The following is a 24,423-nucleotide window of genomic DNA, read 5'->3' as shown; positions in this document are numbered from 1 at the left end:
TAAACTACAACACAGAGTATGGTTTGATATCAGTTAATAAATATATATCAAATAAAATATGGCAAAGAGAGGATACTTTAGACCCTGAAACTGCAAACATTTTATTTATATATATATATATTTTTTTTTCTTTCTGGTTACATTTTATACGTACATTTATCTATACAAAACCAGCATTTTCTGCTAACTTCACATTAACAAAGACATTTAAATCTGCATCATAGAAACATGCTCCATCAAAACATAAAATTATAAGCTCTATAGATACATTATTACAGAGCTTTAAAATTATCTCCTTTGAATACCCCAAACACAAAAATTTAAATGCGATAATTGTAGCATGAGAAGTGGGATTGTACGCTTCAACACTCTACGCTAGAACTCCATAGCCCCATTTTTCATATTCCCATCTTGTTAATGTGAACTGGTTTATAGTATAGCTAAAGGCAATCAGATAAAATAGATTAACTTATTGTGTGTATTATTAAAAAGGCTAGAACATGGAAACACATTTTCAGGGTATTGCGCAGAGAAACTTTATATCTACTTGTGAGCTCTACAGTATATTTCCCCCTTCTCCCCCCCCCCTTTTGGACCACAAAAATATTTATCGATCACAAAAAATAAATAAAAAAAAAAATCACAAAATCCTTTGAGTATAAATGGGAAAACAAATTAATTAATTCCATAAATGATTTCTGCCCACTGATACTGCCAGTACTTCTAGCAATAATTAACTATTAAGATCTTTTTTTTTTTTTTCTTCATTACGAAGGATAACAACAAGAAGCTTTGCATAAAGGCCTTATTGTGATCAGCCACAAACTCAGAACATAACTCTGAAGTGTATGCATTTAATTTACAATGACTTTTAATCCCAGAGAGATGACTCATAAAATAGCAGTGCGTTCAGATTTGGCAGTGACCAGCCCTGCAACACTTGGAGAAAATGTTAGCTATACATGAAGAGTAGTCAGCTCAGCATCTTATAGTGAGTATGAAATGAAAGCATTTTCTGGGGAAGGAAGGGAGGGACGGAGGGAGGGAGGAAAAAATGAGTCAAAATCACATTCTATACGTGAAGAAAGACCTCTAACACCAATAATAAAGGGCATGCTTGTATTTGGGGAAAGTGAAATAGCTCCCTCTTCTGTAGTATTTTATAACACAAACTGTCTCTAGAAGGATTAAGACATTCCAATCCTGGAAAACCAGCATCAACTGATTTACAGAAATATAGCATCAGTGCATTCAAATATTTACTACAAAAATTAAGAAAAAAATTGCAAGTGAACAGCAGTCTAACTCATTACTGAACGTTTTTACCTGTTAACTGGCTAAAAACTGGTCCTGAAGGGTGTGCTGCTCAACAGCCTTTCATTGGAGTGTATATACTTGTTTAAATTTTGTCTGCTGTCCAAAAAAGTTAACTGCAGCCTACTAAGCAGCAGCATGTGTGTTTACTTAAGCTTCCTGTAAAAACATTCATATCATTCCAAGAGTGACTAAATGTTTTCCATCCTCATAGTTAGAATTCCAGGCTTCCCCGCCCCTTCAGTCCATTACATGAAAAGTATTAGTCCCAAGTCCAGAGCAAGAGAATTTCCTTCCTGGGTTTGAAATCCTTAATGCCTTGAAGGATTTTTTTTTTCCCCTCCCAATGTTTAGTTGTATTCAGTGCTCAACAACTCAGTGTTGAACATTACATTACATAACATAAAAAGTATTCAAGGACTTAATAAGATATGAAAATTTTCTAATGTCACAAAGAAGTAGTAACTGTGAAAATATATTCGTTGATGCTTCCAAACATGGTTCGATTCATCAGAAAGACTACTAATTTCAAATTTTATTAATACAGTTAACCTGTATGTAAAATCATTTTTTCCCCTCAAAAGTAACTATTATAATCCCAGATTATTTTTATTGTTGCAACTTGAAGAAGCCTCCCGTGAATCTATGCTGCATGTGTGTGAGAGGGTCTTTTTTTGCAGGAATGTAACCAAAATATTGGCAAGCCTTCTATTCCCAAGATGGTAACTTAAAAACTTTTGACTGTTGTAATCAGTTTTTCCAGTTTTCAGTTTAGTAGACAAGTATTACCTTCAAATATATTTGGATAATAGTTTTTTTGGACAACTTTAGGTGGATTGACACTGAGAAATAACCACAGTGATCAAAGCAGAATAAATTAAGCTTATTTGCTAAGAAACAATCATGAAGGTAAGAAAGCCATTCAATTATCATTACTAGGTGGAGTTACAAACACTAAATTAGTGTGCATCTGGGCCAAGTCTATGAATGCTACAGGCACTGAAAAGAATTAGATGATCCACAAGGTTCTTTAAAAGTAAGACATCCTTAGCTGCATTGATACATACATATATTCACTAGCATTCCTTGATTGTTTGTCCTTTCAACTGTCTTCAGAAACGGTTCTTTCAACGGTGATGATGTATCACTGAAAACTAGAAGATTTTTGTATACCAGTCTAGTGCTCTTGACTTTCTTAAACTCAGAAAGACTTTTATTGGCAGTAGGTTTCATTGCACCCCGGGCTGTGTGATTTGACAGTCTCAGCTGTCTTGTCTAAAAAAGCTATGCTAAAACATGATCTGGCAAATGTAAGCTCAATTCTCTTTAGCACTGTGTTTGCGTCTCTTAATTGATTTTGATGACAAGATGGGTCCAGACCTACAGCGCTGATGCTGAACAATAACTTACACTTCACGTTCTAAGTAGACGCCTGGGCCCAAATCCTACACCGGTGAACACTGTTCTTTACCACTGACTTCATCATGAATGAATCAAACTTCTTTTCACAGGACTGTGCTGCCTGTTTTTACTTAATGAAGTGTTGGACACGCTAAAGAAACTGAACTGAATTACGTCTCAGCTAGAGTTTGGAGCCCTTTATTGATGAAAATGTTAATTTCTTTTTGTGAAGATAAAGTGTCAGCCATAATGACAGCGAAGTAATGCAGGCCTTATTCATGAAAATCCTCTGAGAGGACCTTGTCTAACACTTAATTTCTCATTCACAGTTTATGCTGGAACACTTCCACCTGTACCTGAGGGTTCTCATGCAGAACAGCTCACTGGGAGATGTCCAGCTACTGTACATCAACCAACTTTGCTGCAACTTTCCATATCTATAGCCTTAGTCTGTGGGAGAAGCAAGGAAATGTAATTGACCTTAGTCTTTCCTAGGGGATGTTTTTGGCATCAATGGCAGTACTGAGCGCTTGGATTTATTATTTTTGTTTCAAAGAACCAAGCATTTTCCTACTACCCTACCCACTATTTATTTCCTGTGAACAGGACTGCTACTCCTATCTGCAGATGACTGCAGATGCAGATGGCCTGAGGGAGACATGTTTTTTTCTATCTGTGTAGCTTGTTTGGTGTTATTCATATGCTATTACACATTGACACTAAATATCTATTTGAAGTTCCAGTATCCAATTTTTCTTTTTTTAATTCATTAAAAATGGAATTGCTACTAACATCCACATCCATTTTATTTAGGAAATGAAGCAATTTTTAACCCAACAGAGAAGGAAATGGTTCTGTGATCATTAGCACTAACTAAAAACTGATTTTCTATGGATCCATTTCATACAGTAGCACAGATAACCAGACCGGCTACTGTGAAGAACCTGAAGAGAAATGAAGTACAAATGCATACTAAAACTTGGCAGTCCCTTGTGGCACTGAAGAATCACTTTGTCCCCTCTACCTATCTGCCTGTTTTCATTAAATCTTAGAAATGGGTTATCTTTGAGACTACTGTGTGTTGCAAGAAGCTATTGGCTGTACTGTGGGGAGAACACAAAGGGCCAGTATGATTACCTAAGGCTTGGTTTTTATGAAGACAGTCTAGAAAACAAAGAAAGAAAAAACAGACTAAGTAGGTAATAGATTAAGTAAACAAGGGCAAATCCCAAAGGACCAATATCATTAACAGCAGCTATAGAAGCATCCATCAGAAGCTTAAAACTAATTCTTTGTGGGCCTGCTTTTCCCATCCCTCACCAGTGAAGGGAGGTGCCTGCCTTGAAAAGCAATATAAGACTGAAGGGCTCAAGAATGGGGGTTGGCTGACGAAAGGAAGAAATGGCACAGAAAACCTCTGGGGTTTGTCTAGAACTACCACTTTTCTGCAAGGGAAGAGAGTTCCTTTTGCCAGAAGGAGAAGAATGCTGTTCAAAGCATTTTAGCAAGCTTATGGGCTTTGCCTTTAAGAGCATTCTGATTAAACCAGCTTTGCAGCTTCTTATCCTCTGGTCTCAGTATCTGACATTGCCCTGTCTTGCGCCCCATCCTTCCCCCTCCCCATCCCCACACCTTATTCCACGGCCCTCACTTTCTGCCTCTCCCCCTGCCCAGACATGCTCTCCTCTAGCCACCCCCCGCTCCCATCCTGGGCTTTTATCTGTACACATCTTGCACAATCACAACCCACATGCATCACTGTGTCAGAAAGCTGGCAAGAAGTGACACAGGTGGACCTACTCTAACCAGAGGTCTTGCCAAAAGCCCTTTGATCACTTTGATGTTTACTTCAAGAAAAGACAACAACTGCATATTGTTGAGCAACAGTCGTCACCTGCATAAACACTGAAAACTGCACACAAATTATTATTACTGTGTTCAGTTATGTATGCAATTTCCTGAGAGCATCTCCTCTCACTGAGGCTGAAAATACAAACTGTGATTCCCTGAATGAATCAAAATGACAATCTCAGTCAAAACATTCCACAGAAGGAATTTTGTTTTCCTCAACTTTCTGCCTTCCTCTAATGCACATCTTCCCTTTTGCAACAAAAAATATTTTTTTCTTGTCTTATCTTCAGAGGATACTGCAAAATATATTGCTTCCTTTCTTTTTGCACCAACCTTTTAGGTACTTTGAAGACTGCTGTCTTCTCATTCCAACTTCATAATTTCCTCTTTAAACTAAACCAACACAACTCAATCTGTCATCCTAAGACGTTTTTCAGAGCTCGTACTGTCCTTATAGCTCCCCTTCAGAGTCATCACCTTGCTTGCATGCTTTTCAGAGGAACAATATCCAGAAAAGGACCAAGGGCTAGAATATCACACTTACCCATAGCAAAGAGAGCAACACAATTACTTAATGTCTTGCAAACTGTACTTGTGACCATAATTTCAGCTTGTCATTTGCCCTCTCAAGGCTCTAGTTCAACTTTTGCCCCTTTTATCACCAAACGTCTCAGGGAAAATGGTAAATGTTTTTTTTTTTTAGGAGTCAGAACTCATGAAGAACTTCCTCCAAACACAGCCCAGCTGATTTTTCCCTGGTTGAATTCATTCAATATTTTTCCACCTAGTTTCTGCTTTAAAACAAACAAATTCATACTCCGCTCTCCGAGATACTGACTGCCATTTCTAGCTTTGTTGTCTGGAGATTACATAAGTTCAGCTTCTATTTGATTCCTCAGTTTGTAGGTTTGCTAGTGAAAACATCAAGCAGACCTGGACCCAGCACAGGTGCTAGCAGATGCTAGCCACAGTGCAACTCAAGAAAGGCTGTCCAGGGACTTGAAGACTAAAGCCATGCATGCACAGCCAGAGCACTGCACTCCTCCCCTACAGAACCCCACGTTCCTGCCTTTCCTCCCAGCTGGTCTCTGCTGGCAGCTCCAGTGTAAAGGATTTGCAGCCCCTCACTCAGCCACCCGCTCCTGCGTCAGCATAGAAGATGCAAATACAGGAGGGGCTGGGGGCAGCTGAGTGATTACCATCTTTTGTAAGCCCAGCAAAGCCCAGACAAGCTTTTGGAAAGTTACATATTTCTAACTGCTTGGAACGCAATGTCCAAGCAATACTGAAAAATGTATCATGTACATAGATAGCCCATGCTATGGAAATGTATGCAGTCCACAAAGACTCATTAAAAAGGGTTTATTGCAGAAAACTGATAAAAACCTGGAAAAGAGACTCTCCATTCTAATAATTTGTATTAAAATTGCCATTCCCTTAGATCTTTAAATTGGAAACCTGTATATATATCTGTATGTCTTCAGTGTCTCCCATCATTGAACTCCAGTTTTCTCAGTTCTCATAAGAACACCATAATTTTCTTCATGAAGTAGTGTGGGTGTTCTAACGGTCTGGATTTATTGTGTTCAAAGGACTGAATACATTCATGTGCTGACATTTCTTGGGATACTTATGAAAGCAGGTATCTAACATTTTGTGATTAAACATTTTCAAAATATGAACTTATCTCCAACCAAACCAGGACACACTCTGACAAAACACTTCAAGAACCTATGTTAACAGAACTTCTATGACATTGTACTTGATCTCAACTACAAATTTTATATAAAAGTATAATTCAAGAACTTCATCCTTACGCAGCTGCAGGAATAAGAACAGATATCTCCTTTCATTTAAACCGATTATAGAGCAGCCAGCAAGTAACTGAACTGGCAAAATTGTTGGTGCAGCAGTATTTACATGAAAGACAGGGGAAAAGTCACGAGTGACTGATACTAATAAAGATTTGCTCTAGATGAGCTGTAACCAGGCCAGATCCACAGGCAGCTTTGATTTGAATTTGTCAGTCAGTTCTATGGCCCACAAGCCATTCTATCCCTCAACACTCAAAATAAAATAAATGATAGAAACATCTTTGACTAAATATTTTGGTTCACATGCTAAAGAGCTAATATCTGGCATACTTAAAGTAAGCTCACACAATTGAAGTCAGCTGCTGGCATGCTCGATTTGTTTTACTTGTAAACAAAAGCCTGATGAGAAATAAACGCATACTTTAAAAACACTGGTAAGCATATTAAATCTCTGACTTATTATTCTTGATATGATGGCTATTTAAAAAAATGAAAATATGGGCTTTAATCAGTCCATCATCAACTAAACTGACAAAAAAAAATAGAAAGTTTCCAATAGGCATCATTCTTTCTTCCTGCTTTAGAGATGAAGCATAATTAAGATTCTAGCAGAAAAATATTTGTTTCCTACAACCTGTACAAGTCCTCAGAAAGTGAACTAGTTCATGTAAAATGAGCTATAAATATAAGAGAAGAAAAATAAAGTAAATTTATGATGAATTTGCAAAATACTACTTAACAATTATTACATATGGTCATTTTAAATCGACACATAAAAAGAACATTATTTCAGTATGGTGTACTTTTGTTGACCAAACATTTTACATTGTGAGTGGAATGCGAGTGAGAATTTCGAGGCAATAAAAGGGAGGTCTAAAAGGAGGTATGTTTACCCTTACAATGACTGGTAAACTGCGGTCTCAAAATCACTTGCTAACTCTACATTTATTTTATCCATTTATTGAATATAAATTATGCTGCATTATGCCTTGCACCCCTACCTCAAATAGCTTGCAAATATGATACTGAATAGCATCAGTGATCCCAGAAATTAGCCTATATGAGATATGGATTTTGGTTTTCTACACTGAACAGTAGGAGATAAGAGATGTAAATGGATGGAAAAGCAAAATAAAAACAATAAACAACAGAATGGGGAACACAGGACAATGGGTTTAAGCTATTAGTGCAACATTTGATGCTTGAGTTTCTATTCAGTAAACATTTCTGCTCATATACTACACTGCAAAACTAAGGTTAAGCTATAGTTATGCAGATTTAATGGGGTATTATGCAGAGAAGCATCATGGCTGACACGTAGGGGATTTAATTTGGAATATGCTTTCAGAGAAAAATTTTAACAGATTAAGACAGATATTCAATCTTACCCCTTGACTGTTTATGTGGGACTATGTGCTATCAAAGTAACAAGTAAAATGTGGTGCCTTTAAGCTAAAAATTGCTGAAAATGCCATTCAGTATTACTCGCCTCCAGATGATGCACTCAAAACCATATGACTGCAATTAGGCATACAGCACAGAACAGCTAGCATGACATTATAAATAGTGAAACTCAGATTTTCTGAGAAAAAAAAATAATTGACACAATAATCTAATTTAAATATTGATTCCATTACACTTTTGTAATATGTCAGTTAGATTAGTTGAGCTGGAAGGGACCTTCAAAGATAACCTGACCATTCCAGAGCTATCCAAAAGTTAAAGCATATTACTGAGGGCATTATCCAAATGTCTCTTGAACACAGACAGGCAACGGTGCATCAACCACATCTCAAGGAAGCCTGTTCCAGTGTTTGACCACATTTGTGGCAATGAAATGTTTACTAAAGCCCAGCCTGAACCTCCCCCGGCTGAGCTCTGTGCTAATCCCACACATCCTGCCATCAGTGACCGGGGAGCAGAGCTCAGCACCTCCATCTGCACCTCCCCTCCTCAGGGAGCTGCAGGGAGCAGTGAGGCCACCCCTTGGCCTCCTTCTGTCCAGACTGGACAACTGCTAGAGTGAACCTGATTACCTAACCAAGTCCAGACGAGCTACCTTGCATACTCCAAAAGCACTGTAGTGGCACTAGTGTGGTACATTAATGAAGTGTCCTCTTGGCTGCATTGGGACCTTTAGTAATGAATGATGGAAGCTTAAACTCTACACTGTTTGTTTCCCACAGTTCATCATAATTATCTCAGTCTGCTGTAGATATGCTTTTAATCCAATTGTCCCTCATCCATTTTCTCCAATCTGGAACGGGAAAAAAGATATTTGTCCATTCTCACTGGAGAAAAAACGCAGCATATTGAAAATACTTCCAAAAATCTACCTCTTCATGCTACTTTCCTAAGCTTGCTCTACTCATAAACACTAAATAAGGAGTGGTGACAGCACATAGTCTTTGATACCCATCTGGAGAGGATCACTGGGGATTAAAATCTGTTAAACCGCTTCCTCATCATAAAATTAGTTCAGTGTGAAAGTAGTAACTCTTTACACTTCACATGCAGATTTTATACATTATCAGACACCTTCTTCATATCCTGTGATGTGAATTTTGGCATGAAAAAGCACCAATAAGAAAGCTTTAAGCTCCTCAGATTTCTCCTAAAGAGCAACTACTCAATGAACTTGGATGGATACTGCAAACCAAGAAAGGCCACAAGAAGTTATACAAAATTAATTTCATTCTATCAGAGACGGAACAGGAAAAATACGTGGCAGCTTACTGAGCCTGCACACCTGAAAGTATTTGTACAGTATAAATACAGCTATGAAGACAGATCTAGAATTCTGATTTAGAAACTGAATGATCTGGTATTTTTCACAATGAGCAACTACCACAGAAAATGCAACTCTGAACATATACATATTTTAAATATATAAGATTGAAAACTCTCACATTTTCATGGCCAGGCTAGGCAAGTGTTTGCAATATAGTTAAAATCTCAGTCTGTTATACAAGGCGCATCTATTTCCGCAAAATGTAATTACATTTTAAACTCTAAAAATTAAAATCTATCTCCCAGTTAACAATCATCCTTTGTAAGCTTCAATGAAATAATGATGCTTTAATTTGTACTATAATTATGCCCAATGTCTAACTATATTGTGCAAAGATCTTGAATCGTCACTACATGATACTGATGAATACGAAATGAGGAATAACTCAATTATACCATTTGATGAACATTTTGATCCACTAATTCCTCCTATATTTATTATTAAGCTGTAAGCATAACTAAGTAAAATTAGTTAACAATGCTGAACTTAAATGACCTCTTACTATGCTTTATTGCACCCAAGGCGTATTGAGCATGGGCACATGCCATTGTGGTTAAACCATGCTGTAGTCAGAATTTAAAAATTAGCTACCTTCCCTCTAGCCCCTGTGCTTTATTAGGTCATGGGAAATGCTGTACCAATACTATAAAGTAAATTAGGAACTACTAGGTAAAAAGTAGCCATGGCAGAATAAAGCATAATAGGGAAATACAGATCTCACCTTCACACACTGGGCAGCACTCTCCAGGGACTTTGACGGGATTCAAGCAGCTCTGTCCACAGGCTGTTGCAACACAGTGAGCATCTCCATTGATACACTGGCAGAAAGTACAGTCATCCTCTCTCCAGCGGTCTCCATGAGCTTGGATCTGACCATTGGCATAACAGCCAGCAGGGTTATTTACAGGGTAAACTGGGTCTGAAATGAGAAGTTGCAATAGAACAAGAAGTTTTAACACCTTTTTATGCCTAAATTTTACATGCGAATAACCGCAATGACAGGATATTATATTAGTTAAAGAAGATTATGTGAAGCCACTATCAAACACTAAGAACCACACTGTGGCACACAGAGATTAAATAATACAGGCAAGAATTTAGATATTTTAATATTGATATTTACTGTTGAAAATGTTAAGTTAGCTTATACTGAGCATTCATAAATTCAGTGTTCTATTTTTAAACATTTCAACTCAAATTTTGAATTTAACAAGCAGATCTGGAAAGGAAAATGCATGTACAGATGGCTGGGTTTTATTTTTTAAAAGGCTCAGTTTTTGTTTTTTCTGCCTTTGTTTTTCAAAACTTTTTTTTTTTTTTTTTTTTTTTAAACTGACTCCACAGATTCAAAATGAAAACTGGAAGCATCTCAATGAACTACTGCAATGACTCATGTCAACATGTCACTGAATGTCAACATTGCATTTTTCCTACATGAAAAAAAAAATCAACGAAACCTGGGATAATACTCTGAAGTTTAGTCAACCGTCTCTGAAACAAAGGCAAAATGAACAGCAGTTGCTAATAGCTTTTGTCTTATTATAAGCCATTGTTTCCGTTTATGACACTAACAAACTCTGAAAATTCAGAGTGAATCTGCACACAATTTATATCTGGCACTCACTCTTGCCCTGAATTTTAGTGACATTCCCCATTTTATCAAAAAGGGTTAAGTTATTTCAAAAGCAGGTAGCTTGGAGAACATTAGACTTTAAAAACTAAGATGTTTCTTAATCTCTTAACTTCCCAATTTACATGTTTTGAGATTTCCTTGAATCTATAATTAATTATTTTGACCTAACCAGAAATGAAATCATATGCAATCAAATGAAGTGAATTTTGTCATACAATTCATGTGTGGGATTCTGATTAAGATGTCACTTATTAAGATGTCTTAATAACCTGAGGTATTAAGAAAGAGATCAGAGCGTTTTTTTTTTCCCTTTTTAATTGCTTGAAGGAACCAGGAAAATTACAATACAGTAAAAGGGAGCCAGTTGACTAGACTTACTTAAGAGAACGCATGTAAATCAAATAGGATTTATAGTAGAATACAACAAGTTTTACCATTCAATCATTCAGAAGTGAGAAATTGGACTCCTTGATTTAGTGCTACAAGCCCTAGCACAAAATCATGCACCAGAAATGTCATGATTTGACAAAAAACCCTGCAATTTGGCCTCTTAATCACCTCAGCAGAAATTACATCACAGCTATTACCTGAAAAAGGAAGTTGTACTAAATAACTGTAAATTATCATCATTATTTTATCTACCTGTCTTAAAAAAAAAAAAAAAAGCTTTAATTGCAGGTCCAATACACACTAACTCATCAAACCCAAAGGAAGTGAAAGCAGGTTTTCTTGATAGTCTTATTCAAAGGTCAAAAGATATGGGAAAAGTCGACTTTAAATACTGTATGATACAGCAGAACAATGTAATGACAAATAGTAAGATTGTTGACTATTTAAATCACGAAACTAAGAGGATGAAGGACATACCTAGAACTGTAAGTCCAAATCTAGACAAAAATTTGAGTATATCAGAGTGCCCAGATACAGCACATATATAGATATATTGTTTATTCATTTTACTGTCATGATGCCCAATCTCAGAAGATTTACATAAGTGAATCATTGCAATTACAGGAAATAAAAACAGATTTTATATATATTATAAGCTCGGCACCTTATAGAGCAATTCAGCAGTGAATCTGCACTTACTCAGAAAATGTTTTACTACATCAGACATGCCATTTCTAGACTTTTTAAATCTTTCATTAAATAATGGTATAGCACTGAATCTTCATCATCCTGGTATTTCATTATCCAGATGTTTTTTGATCTCTGGAGTGTTTTGTTAGGCAGTAACAATCTAAGCTGCCAAAACCTCCAATAGCATCTTTCAAAAGTATCCTTCAAAGAGCCCCCAAAAGTATCATTCACTATATTCCGTGCTTGTTGGAAAGATCTAGCTCCTGTAGCTGCCTCTTTTAGACTTTATTTATTTTTATTTTAGCACCAAGTTCTTAATTTTTATAGTTATCTATGTGGAATTAAGCACAACTACAATGGATATTTTGGCTTATTTGCTCCACAAGGAACTACAGGAACACTGAAATTAAATTCATAGAAAAGTGTTTGAATGTGACGTTAGTAGCTAGATTCTTCCATTAGATTTCAGATTTACAACTTTTTTTTTTTTTTTTACTTTTTTTTTTTTTTTTTACTTTTTTTTTTTTTTTTTTTCTCCCAACTTATTTTTGGGACATCATTCCTAAGTTTACATTTAACCACACAGACCAGGCGTGCTTTACAGGCCATTGTCTACATTGTGTTCATACCCTAACCCACGATGGGGCAAGATCCAAGTGCACAGCAACAGCCCTTCATCTTCCTCCCGTGGAATCCTGTTTGTATTCTGGCAGAAGATGTGTCAAATACTTTCTAGTGTAAGCAAGAGGGTCAATGTGAAATTTCCCACATGATCTTTTTTTAGGAGGACTGCAGTCCTAACATGCAGATGAGCTGGCTGTCAACAAGGTGAAGGAGGAAAAGAAAAACACTGAAGCCAGATTACTGCCCTGGTTCTTTGCTATAATTGCATACATTTCTGTAGCTAAACAGAAGAACAATGAGTGGAAGAAGCAGGCTGCAAAATGATAGATACAGTCTTAGACACACTGCTGCTCTTTTGGAGGGGTCTAAATATCTCGTGCAGAAATTAGCAACAGCTTCTGATGGCCTTTGGGAAAAAGGCCCCCAAAAAGTACAGCACATGTGGCCATGTCTAAGAATGTTCTAATCCAGAAGGGAAAAGAAACAGCTCTATAGGAAAAGGACAGAGTGTCAACATCAGAGAAACACCACAAAAATACAAGATATTGTACTCAGACACAACAATCAAGAAAAGTAAAAATAAATTGAATTAAGAAACAATTGGCAAATTTTACAACAACAACATGAAGCACTTGCTGGCTTATTTTCCTTGAAAGGACAAAATAAAAAAAGCAGCAGAATTAATAAATAAAAAGTATTGAAAAGATAGTGTACCTTCACACACTGGACAGCACTCTCCTTCTGGCACATAATACCTGTCACAGTGTAGCTCGCCACACTGGGCAGAGAAGCAAATAGAGACTCCACCTTGACACCGACAGAAACGACAAGCATCCATTCGAAACATGTCTCCATCGTAATATTCCATGCTGTTAAATATGCAAGTTGGCTTCACTTCTGAAAGAATAAGAGAAAATAAGCAATGTCTTTTATGGATACTGATAATGAAGAAAGTTAAATTCAGTTTGCTACCAACAAAACCAGAGAAGGAAAGAGCTGATTTTTTCCTTCAAAAAAGAAAAAAATAAAAATAAAAAGGCACACAGTATATTTTATTGTATGTTTAAACAATGGAAAATATAAAATGATGGAGCATTGACGGAGCATTGGAACAGGCTGCCTAGGGAGGTTGTGGAGTCTCCTTCTCTGGAGATATTCAAGGCCTGTCTGGACGCCTACCTGGGCAGCCTGATCTGAGGAACCTGCTTTGGCAGGGGGGTTGGACCCGATGATCTTTCGAGGTCCCTTCCAACCCCTACAGTTCTGTGATTCTGTGAAAATGCTTTTCAAAATTATTTTCAAAGTTATTAGTTGTTTACAGTTAAAATTCTGAATTTTTAAAATTAAAATAATGAGGGAAAGTTAAGGCATTTGTTTTCTTCATCGGTGCTAAATCTTTCTCATTCTGGATGAGCCAAAAGTTACTTCAGCACAGCTTTTTTCATATTTTAAAAAGCAAGTTTCTGATGTTTCTTAAGTGTAACTACCCTGTCTACAGGACTCTGGTACACACATGGATTAATTGCATTAGAGCTGTCCAATACATAGTTATTATTATTATTTTTCTTTTATGACTATGTTCCAGATTTTGAAACTGATCATGGACACCTCACAAAGCCTCCTTAGTGCTCTTGGACTTTGCAGCTATCTGCACACATACAAACATTCCTACATCTTCACCACCCATTGCCATCACAACATGTTCGGTTCAACCAGCTATGGATGCACACACAATGCTGTACACAGCCTAGCACTAAGTCACTGAATTGTGGTGACTCAAGACACTGTAGAACAACTATTCCACATTAGTCAATAAGAAATCATTGCGTTACAGTTTCATCATTGTATTATACATTGAAGCCTCCTCGCTCTTTCCTACTATGGAATAACTACTAATTTTTTGGCCTACTCTGAAACTAGCCCAAGACACTTGAAAAACAGTACTTGAAGTAAATTAGTACCTATTAAACAGATGTATTGGTACAGAAGCTATAAATCTATCAACTTCAAAAGCCAAAGGTTCCTAGAACAGGCAGTTACTTTTTTCAGCAACAAAATAAAAAATAAAAAAAAAAACAAAAAAACAACAAACACAATCAAACTGTTGATAAAAACATTAAATTTCATTACATCTGAACTAAACATAGCAAGGGAAAGAAAGGAAGAAAGATGTATAGTATATAAAGAATGATGAAGAGGAAAGATGAAAGTGATGAAAATAAGTCACACAGGAAGGTGAAAGTAGATACCTATGATTTTTATTATTTCCTGAGAAGTGCCAAATTTCTGTAGAGAACAAACCATCACTAAAAGCCTGAACAACAAATGTCAAAACTGTACTGAAAAATCGCTCTTCAATATGCTAATTTATAGTTTTACATACAAATATCCAAACCAGAGCATACTTAAAGCCATTCCACACTTCAAAAAAAAAAAAAAAAGCAGGCAATTGCATATGTTATTGATAGAATACATGGGAACATGTTTGTTTACTTACATGTGTAATATCTAGCCACATAGGGCTCAAAATTGTGCCCACTTTGAGTTCAGGTGTATGTTTTTTTTTTTTTTTTTTTTTTTATTAGTACTCAAATCTCACATGGGATATGAAAAAACATTCCAAATTCTGAATTTGCAGAATCCCTTTGAATCCTCTTAATTCTGGGGGCTGCAGACTCTTCATCTAAGTTGCTCTTGACATTACTACAGATTTTCTTTATAATTCTAAAGCGTTTCAGTGACTCTAGTACTTCTTTCCTTACACACCTATGCTGAGCTCCAGTCTCAAGTTGTTTAATGATTGTAAAATGTTAGGGTTGAAATTTGGAAGTACCCTGAGCAATGTTTGATTTTATATGCCTGTTCTGCCTTTGAGGCATAATGTAGAAAGCAGTGAAAAAAAAAAAAAAAAAAAAAAAAAAAGAGTAAAAAGAGGAAATACCACTGTGTCCGGGAAAACAGCTATGACCTCATTAGAAAGCTATTCACATAAACAAACACTTGAGAAATATTTCAAGTTTATGTAGCTCAAGCTGCTAGTCTAAAAACCTTCTCAAAAAAGGAAAAAGTGCCAAGAACTCAAAAGGCATTTAATCCATTTACTCCTGACTTAACTCTTTGGACTGCAACTTTCCAGATTTTTACTTCCCCCCTCCTCCAAAGAGTAGATCTGAATTCCTGCATAGTTAGGAAAGTAGAATTATCATTTTCCATGAATTAACATTCATTTTTAAAATGACCAAACAAGACCAAATAAATAATCGTAAATCCTGAAAAGATACAATATATTTACTCCTATGACAAAAAATGCCATAGAATGTCACTACGTGTGTATTTTTACAAATGATACTTATGCTAGTATATATGCACATATATTAAATGACTGAGCTACCCATATGCATCCAGCTATGAGACAAGGATTACCGTTGTTAGATCTGCATGGTCTAAGGACTCAGTCAAGCCAAAACAAGCACAATAAGAACTCTAGCTTTAAATATTCATAAAGTAAAAGCTTAATAAAAGAGCTAGCATCTTGCTGTGTAATTTGTACCAACACATTTCTTTTAGCAAGATATACTGAATGATACTCTCAGTTCTCTCTTGCTTTTTTTTGCTCTAAACAGCACTAATTTTATTGCTTTACTGACCTACATATGGCAGCCACGAAGGAGAGAAAGAATATAAAGCTATCATTAAACAAATGCATCTTTTCCTGAAAGGCTAGCAACCACGAATTCATTATTCTATTAATAAAGAAAATGCTGCAGGTAGAATTCTTCAAGTACCAAAGTTTCCCCACGTGACAAAGTAATTGCAATCATCTTGCACAACACCAAGCAGTTAAAGCTGCCCGAAAAGCCAAGTCCCTCTTCTGATGCCAGCTAATACAACGACACAGTAGGCATGAGACAGCCAGTCAGGCCATGGATTCGTGAACACAACCTCAGTGTTTGCCAGCTATCACATAACCCATGGCAGAAGACTGATCCTGAACAAGCATGGGTCAACCTGTGACAGGAGCTAGAGCAGAGCGGATGTGACCCAGCATGATGCAGAGTTCATGCTGCCGTTTTGCTGGTTGTGATAGGACAGATGATACCGGACCTCTGCTCTGATGTAAAGTTAAACATGACTAAGAGAGCATACTTGATTTGGCATTGAAATTCCTGTCCCAGAGTTAAATCAGGAAGAATTCTGGCACAAATTTAGCTCTAGAGATTGCCTCAGTTAGCCACAGCTGTTTTGTTCAGGAGCAAGAGCCCTGAAATCAGACTTGCACTGAGCCATGCAGCCTCACGCTACACGGACACAAACAGTGCTCATTTCTGAAGACTTTTATCTCCAAACTGAACTGCAGACAGAAACAAGTTGTTTGATCAGATCCGTTTTCTATGGCATTTTACCTTTTACTTTTAAATTTAATAACGTTCCAAAGGCTGAACTAATCCAAAATAAAACTTCTGTTATTGAGACTTGTGTAGCTTTCTGGTACTGGTAATTTTGACTACAATCAGAGGGCAGCTCAGAATCATGTGTGAGTTTTGCAACCCACTCTTTGCTAGACAGTAGCTCTGCACACAGTTATTCTGAGTGCATGAGATGCTCAGGCATCAGCTGTCTCTAGGCAAGTTCAGGCATTTTCTTCTGTAGGGTCAGAAATTCCAGCCTGTCCGAAGCGGAAGAGAGATTCAAAACAATCTTCTGTTGTTTGAAGGATGAGAAGGTTTGTGATTCCAGCACTTTGGACATTTCTTTAGTACACAGAAGGATTTGTACCAGACTCCTGAAGGGAACTGGTGCAAGTGCCGTGAACTTTCCATTAAATGAAAGGGAAGGAAACTTACAAACTTTATTCCTGTCAGTATAAACAAAATACAGAGAAGCTTTCAGTTTTTCAAAAGCTGTGCTGATAAGGAGCTTAGAAAAGAAAAGGATACAGTTCATTTGAATTTGCCCATAACAATGTTAAGTGACAACACATTGTACGCTTTTGTTTGCCTGCAAATATATTTAAACAAGTTAGGTGGAAAAAAATATCTGGCTTCTTACTCTTCGGACTGTATTACTTTGTTCAATAAACTTCCCATTAAACACAACTGCAGGACCACTCTGGAAGTCCTTTGGTCCTGCATATAGAAACAGTGATTAGGACTAAAACAAGTCTGTAACTATTATTACAAGTCAGTGCAATTATTTATACATGATTTTATGTGATTATATATATACAATTGCACAGTTTGAAGGAAAGAAACACTATTTTGTGGCACCTGTGGTCTGTAAAAGATATTAAAAACCATAGGAAACTGATGTATAGTAATCACAGAAAAACAGATTTACATAGTGAGGTATCTAGTAGAGAAAGTCTCACATTAGAAAACACTTTTAGCATCACATTAGAAAACACTTTTGTGTTCAGATTTCACAAGTTACACACAGTGCCTATATTCAGCAAGATTTGTTTTCTCTGTCTACCTCACCAGCCTATCTCAACCCGTTAATCTTTAGACAACTTCAGAGGAAAGACAGTTATGCAGGTTGATACCGCTGTCTTTTTATCATTATTTAAAACACAGTAGACAAGACCTTAAGGCATAACCTTAAGAGACAGAAGGCTTATTTCCAAGTCACCACATAGGGTAGAGGTGAAATCATGGAAAATAGCATGGAAAGATATCCCAACAGAAGCAGCTCTACCTAAAACATTCCCAGCTTAATATTTTCTTTAAAAACATCAGTAATGGAGGAACTGCAACCAACTAAATAATTCTACAGTTCAAATACTGTAACTAAACTCAAATTACATCATGGGTAATTCAGGTTAGACACAAACGGGAAACAAAAGGGAGCGTCCTAGGTTTTATTACTTTTCCCATCTTTAGGGTATATGTGGGTATATGTAATACAGTTTATTACCTTCCTCTAACCTGCAAATCTGTTGCTAAGAGGACCAATTCTGGGTGTCCCTGCCACCATCTTCTCCTGCAGACTAAATACACTCATTCCTGTCAGATTTTATTTTTCTTGATAAGTTCATGCCATTAAATGTCTCATTGTTTCTGTGGCTTTCCTCTATGCTATCCCCCTTTTGCCCATACAACCTTCTAGAAAAGGAACTTTTTAACACTCAGCATTAAGTTACAGCCCTAGCACAGAAAACCACCTGGATGGCCAAAGGAGGAGCTGGGGCCACCAAACACTGTGGCTGTGCTCTAAACACCCTGCTACGGTGCGAGATTTTCTAAATAAAATGCCAAGAAATTCCTGGAAGCAAGCCATGTTCTTTGTAAGGGAGGAATACATTTAAATCCCAGTAGTCTCCGTCAATCTATCACAGAGAAAATACATGCTGTGATCAGTTTAGCCCTAGGCATGTTAATAGGACACAAACATCTGCAAAAATCTCAGCACCATTAAAACTACTGGCATAGCTCATCATTCATCACAAGTCCATCTGTGTGATATGCTTCCAGTGTATGAGAAAAGCTTAATATTGCAGGAAAAAAGACCTAAATATGTTAGCACAAGGCCCTGATTTGGCATTATTGCTAAATGATGATGCTCAGCAGTAGGATTCTAGCACAGGTCTAACCATCTCCTCCTGTCTTAAAAAAAAAAAATAAAAAATTAATTCTAAACTTGTCCTCCAAAGTGTTGGTGACTTTGTTGAGGTTTAAGTGTGTACTGAGAGTCAGAACATAACTGGAGACATTAGCTTACCAATAGAATTCCCTTTGGCAAAAACAAACAAACAAACAAAAAATATGACTTCACGAAAATAAATACTAGAAGTTACTTTACTGTAGTTTTAAAATCATACCAAACTGCACCATCTAGCATTTAATATTCTTGTACATGACATACCATCAGTTCCACAGAATATAAGTAGTATCTTGGTTTTCATTAATAAATGAAGTAAGTTAGACTTGGTATTTGACTGGCCTCCAATTTTCTGCACCTTCTTTTTTCCTTCAATTTTAAATGTAACCAGTAATGGCACATATTGTTTCAGATACTTTTCCCAATTTGACTACAGTGAGTATAATCCAGGTTCAGAGGATCTAAAACATTTGACATAGCTTGGTAGACTAGCCTGCTTTTTCAGTATACTAGACCAAATTCTCATATGACCGTGGCTGGTGATTAACCTTGATTTTCAAATACTGCTAAAATGTTTCTAGTCAAAACAAGCAAACATGAAAAAACAATAACCCGCCCCACAAACACTAATTCTTCATTTCTTTTTGGAACGAGATTATCTTCTTTTTATATTAATCTTCCATTTATTATTTACTTCTCCATTTGTTTTCTTTTGCTCCTTGAAAGCGATATTTTGTGTCTTGATTTTTCTTACAGATTATCAATTCTGTGCTACTTGTACTCCCACTTTAGCAAGGTTTGTATTCAACTTCTGTTTTTGAAGAAAAGCACAATTCTCATTAATACCATTTGTTTATTCTTTGCTTTACATACAAACCTTCCAACTCTTTGACAGCTTAACCAAATTAAAACCTGAACTTCAAGAGAGCAACTTGATTATCTCTCCTGCTCTACAAAAACAAACAAACAAACAAACCCTACTATTTCACAGTTATGTTCTATCTTTGCATTCTCACATAATCCCCTCTAGCCACTGGTATCGAGTCTAGAACAGTCCTTCTCGATTTGATGTCAAAAATATCCTGAACATATCCCAGTAACTAGCTGGACAATCTCCATGGTTTTTATTTTAAAGTAGGTCTCTATTTAAAGTAAAAACAAACAAACAAACAAAAAAAACCAGCTCCTATGTTTTTAGATGCCTAGAGAGAAATATGCAGCAATGTTTAATTAGGCTCAGGATTATATTTAGTTCTTTGCTCTAGGACAGACTCTTGCCCTGGTTGAATCCTTATTTCTTAAGAGTAAAAGGCAAATAATATTTTTATTTGTCACGTAAGTTTTGTAAAGATTAGTGCAATGAATAATGAATGGGATCCTGACAACTGATGCCTGTGGGGTGTTCCACTTGGACTCTAGTCCTTCCTCTTTAGTGGAGATTTTCCTTGCTGACACAGTATTCCCCATGTAAGATTCCTTTTAGTATTCATTGATGCTCCCTTTAGAAATACGTGATTCATATTTCCCTTTAGAAATGATGGCATCACCTTTAACCTTTTCCACACTGTGAGCTTAATAACAAAATAACAACTGCTGTGAGGAGTAATTGCATCAACAGGTGACAAGAAGTGCAATTAGAGAGGGATTTAATTTCTCCTGCAACACAGTATCAATACCATACAGACTCAAGAAAGCCAAGAGGTTAAGAGAAAAGAAAAATGGCTTATGTCACTGGTATTTTCTCAAATGTGAAAAAAAAAATAAAGAAGTGGCTATGGAACAGAAGTTGTGTGTCACATCAGGTGAGCGAGCATGATGATTTAGGAGCTCACTTCCATAACATCATATGCTCAAGAGTATAGCCTGAAACAGCAGTATACATGTAGAAATGGTCACAGTTTCAAGTCCCAGTGGAAGTTGTCATCCTTTTTTCCCCATATCAATGCCTGTTACTGTTGGGCATGCACAAGGTACTCCCACTCTCAATGTACAGGGCAACGGAAGTCTGGAGCTCACCTCCTGGGGCAATGGAGCAGCAGTGGCTCCACAGCCACTCCTGACAAGGTCAGATGCTGAAATCATTGCTCCTACATGGCTGTGGCAGAAAGCAGTCTTCTTGGACCAGTTGGATGCAGTGACTACCAGGACCACTCTCACACATGCAATTTGTTGTCTTTCATAAGATCATCAGACACCCTTTTAAACTAGCTGCTGCATTCAAGGAAACTTACACAAAAGTGGAAGCCCTGACTGACAGAAACAAGCAGCTGCAGGATGCTCTAGCAATATGCTCTCAAATTTCTAAGGCACAGCTCAGTCACTATGTGCTTTAGCGCAACCTACATTCAAGAGGCCCATGCGTCAATAGCTAATTAGAGAACAGGCAGTTTGGATGCTCTCTTGTTTCCAAACATTTCCACTCTCACTGCACATGCAGCTTTCAATCTCTTTAGATTCATTTGTTGATGCTTGTAATTGAATGCCGAATCATTTTTTTTTTCCTTACAACCTCTCCCATGAGAAAAGGCAGCACACCACGATTAGCAGACAAAAATAAATGAGTAATAAATGTTGAGTGGATCAGGAGAAACCTTGAATTCATTTCAATATAATGCAGGCTTTGGGGAAAGGCTGCATCTTGGGAATCTCTTGCTCAGTTTTCCCCCATATTTATAAAATATCCTATCCAGAATCCTCTAGAAGGAAAGCAGATTCCAATATCCATGTATTAATTGTAATGGTGCATTACTGTAACCCACAGCAGTGTTTTAAAAAGCATAAAATTATGTTTCCAGCTAGTATATCAGCTTAATGTAAAATATTCTTTTTTCTGCATATATTCATAATGCTTAGAATCTAACACAGAAATACTAAGAAGTATCCTCTTTCTGTAGTATATTTTTTGCTTATCACCAATGAGAAAATTTTCTAAGCATTTTCTAAATGCTGAACAGCCACAGACAGTAGGTAAAACTTAACTCAATAACAAACTCCAGTTTCAATAAATTAAAACATTAGAACTGTTTCCAAGCAGGAGTAAGCATTATTTTGGTGATAAATAATATTTACACAATTATGTGACAAACTACAAGAAACAGAAGATTACACAGGATGGGGAGCATAAGGACATACACAATATAAACTGGAAGCAAGAAAACAATGATGAGCGTATTGATTGACTGCTGTTCTTATAATGAGGAATAGGCTCATAGGCAGGGACATAGGGTCATAGGTAGGGACACTTCCAGGTTGCCCAAAGCCCCATTCAACTTGACCTTGAACACTTCCAGGGATGAGGCATCCACAGCTTCTCAGGGCAACCTGTGCCAGTGCCTCACCACCCTCATAGAGAAGGATTTCTTCCTAATATCCAATCTAAACCTACCTTCTTTTAGTTTTAAGTTAAAGATGTCCTATTACAACACTCCCTCCCTGACAAAGAGTCTCTCCCCAACTTTTCTGTAGGCCCCCTTTAGGTACTGGATGGCCTAAGGTCTCCCCAGAGCCTTCTCTTTTTCCAGGCTGAATGGTTTTGTCTGTATTTGTGTTTGGGATTGCCTCAGTGCAGGTGCAGGGCCTTGCTGAACCTCATGAGGTTTGCACATGCCCAACCTCTCAAGACTGTCCAGGTCCCTCTGGGTGGCATCCCTTCCCTCCATTGTGTTGCCCATGACACACACACAGCTCTGTGTCAGCAGTAAATAACAACAGCTCCAAGATCTACAAAGAATGACTGCTGCTGAGGTTTCTGTCACCACCAAACAACATGCTTTTCTAAGACAAACTGACCTACTGTTAGTTTGAGACAGCTTGCACTGGTTACAAGGAGAACCACGCAGAACCTACAAATCTTTCACAGAGCTTCCAAAGAAGTTTTATATTAAATCCAGGAAAAAAATGTTTGTGAAACAAAGACTGATCCATTTGCCAAATGCTAACAACAAAGACAACCTACTGCTAATGGAGTCTCTATGCTACATGTGTTTTGCTGCCCTTACACAAGATCTATCCACTCAACACCAGCCAGCTGCTCCGCAACAGCAGGCTCTTCTCTACCCTTTCCAGGCTGCCTTCCCAACCTCCCTCTGCCATACCACCCCATTCACACACACTTGTAGTAAGTAGTACAGAAGGCTGGCCGGCTTCAACACAGCACATCATTAGGCTTACTTAAAAACACAATGTAGTTACCCTACAACCTCCCTATTTTATTCCCCCCACCTCCCTAATTCTATCATTAAATAGATACTATAACAGCAGGAAAACTATATAAATGTCACTGCACATGTCCTATTTTATTAAACCCTCTTGCCTGTTTACAGAGGTCTTCAAACCCAAGAATTAATTGAATTAGTTGGTAACACTGATTATTTAATGTATACCTATAAATCTATAAATCCATTAACTTGGATTTGATTAAAGCGTGCTCTTTAAAAAGGCAGCAAATCTTAATTGGAAAGGATGAAGATAAGGAATTCACTATCTCCCTGAGTTTGTGCCAACAGCTAGCCACCCTCACCGCTGAGAACAGTCTGTCCTAGATCTTACTGATTTGGCTCTCATTACATTGTTTAAAAAAAAAAAAAAAAGCCATCAAAGTGAAGAAATTGATTTAAGCCTATCATTGTAAATTATTTTCTCCATGTTGTATTAACAGTACACCTCTTCTGCACTTGTTCACATTTCAAGACCCTTCTGAAAGCCATGAATCAGATTTTAACATTTAAATGTCAGTCTCATGAACAAACTTCCTGCCTCCTTTTCTTTTTAAACTAAGAAAAGTAAGGGTAGGGATATATATATATAAATATATTTATCTTAATATAGAAATACATTAATAATGTTATAATTATGTATTATTTTATATTATATTATATATTTATAACATATAAAATTGAACCTGACCACTCTAAAATGCACTTCCAAATCCCCAAACTATAAAGCAGTGCAAATTAAGTTTTATGACCATTTTGTCTTTTTCACCAAGGATCTGCCACACAGCTCAAATGTGGCACAGAGAACTCTCCTAAGCAGGAGTTTTAGAGTTGCTCTCATCTTGTTGACGTATATATATGTCAACTATATATATATATATATATATATATATATATATAGTTGAACATATATATATATGAACAAGACAAAAGATTATCCTTTTCAACAAACTCTGGTTTCCTTCTGTTTCACCTTTCTGCTTCCCTTTTTCAGCTTTTTTTTTTTTCTCCTTTCAATTTATACTGTCCTCATAGGCTAATAAAGTGAAGATGAGTCCTTGGAGTGAGCTACAGGAAGGAGAAAGGCAGTGATACACAGGGCAA

General features: G+C 36.9%; 1 protein-coding gene across 3 annotated transcripts in view; it reads right to left on the bottom strand.

The window, feature by feature from the left end:
* Positions 1–24,423, bottom strand: part of CRIM1 (cysteine rich transmembrane BMP regulator 1) — a 180,295-nt gene that overhangs the window by 44,375 nt on the left and 111,497 nt on the right. For all 3 annotated transcript variants that reach the window (XM_068676419.1, XM_068676420.1, XM_068676421.1), the window contains 2 exons: positions 13,223–13,405; positions 9,893–10,090 (listed from right to left, as the gene is read on the bottom strand). In XM_068676419.1, the coding sequence (XP_068532520.1) occupies positions 9,893–10,090; positions 13,223–13,405 (381 nt within the window). The remainder of the gene's footprint in view (positions 1–9,892; positions 10,091–13,222; positions 13,406–24,423) is intronic.

This window comes from Anas acuta, chromosome 3 (genome assembly GCF_963932015.1).
Source record: "Anas acuta chromosome 3, bAnaAcu1.1, whole genome shotgun sequence".
NCBI classification, from domain to species: Eukaryota; Metazoa; Chordata; class Aves; order Anseriformes; family Anatidae; genus Anas; species Anas acuta.
The sequence above is the reverse complement of the archived record's forward strand: the minus strand, read 5'-3'. Positions and strand labels throughout refer to the sequence as shown.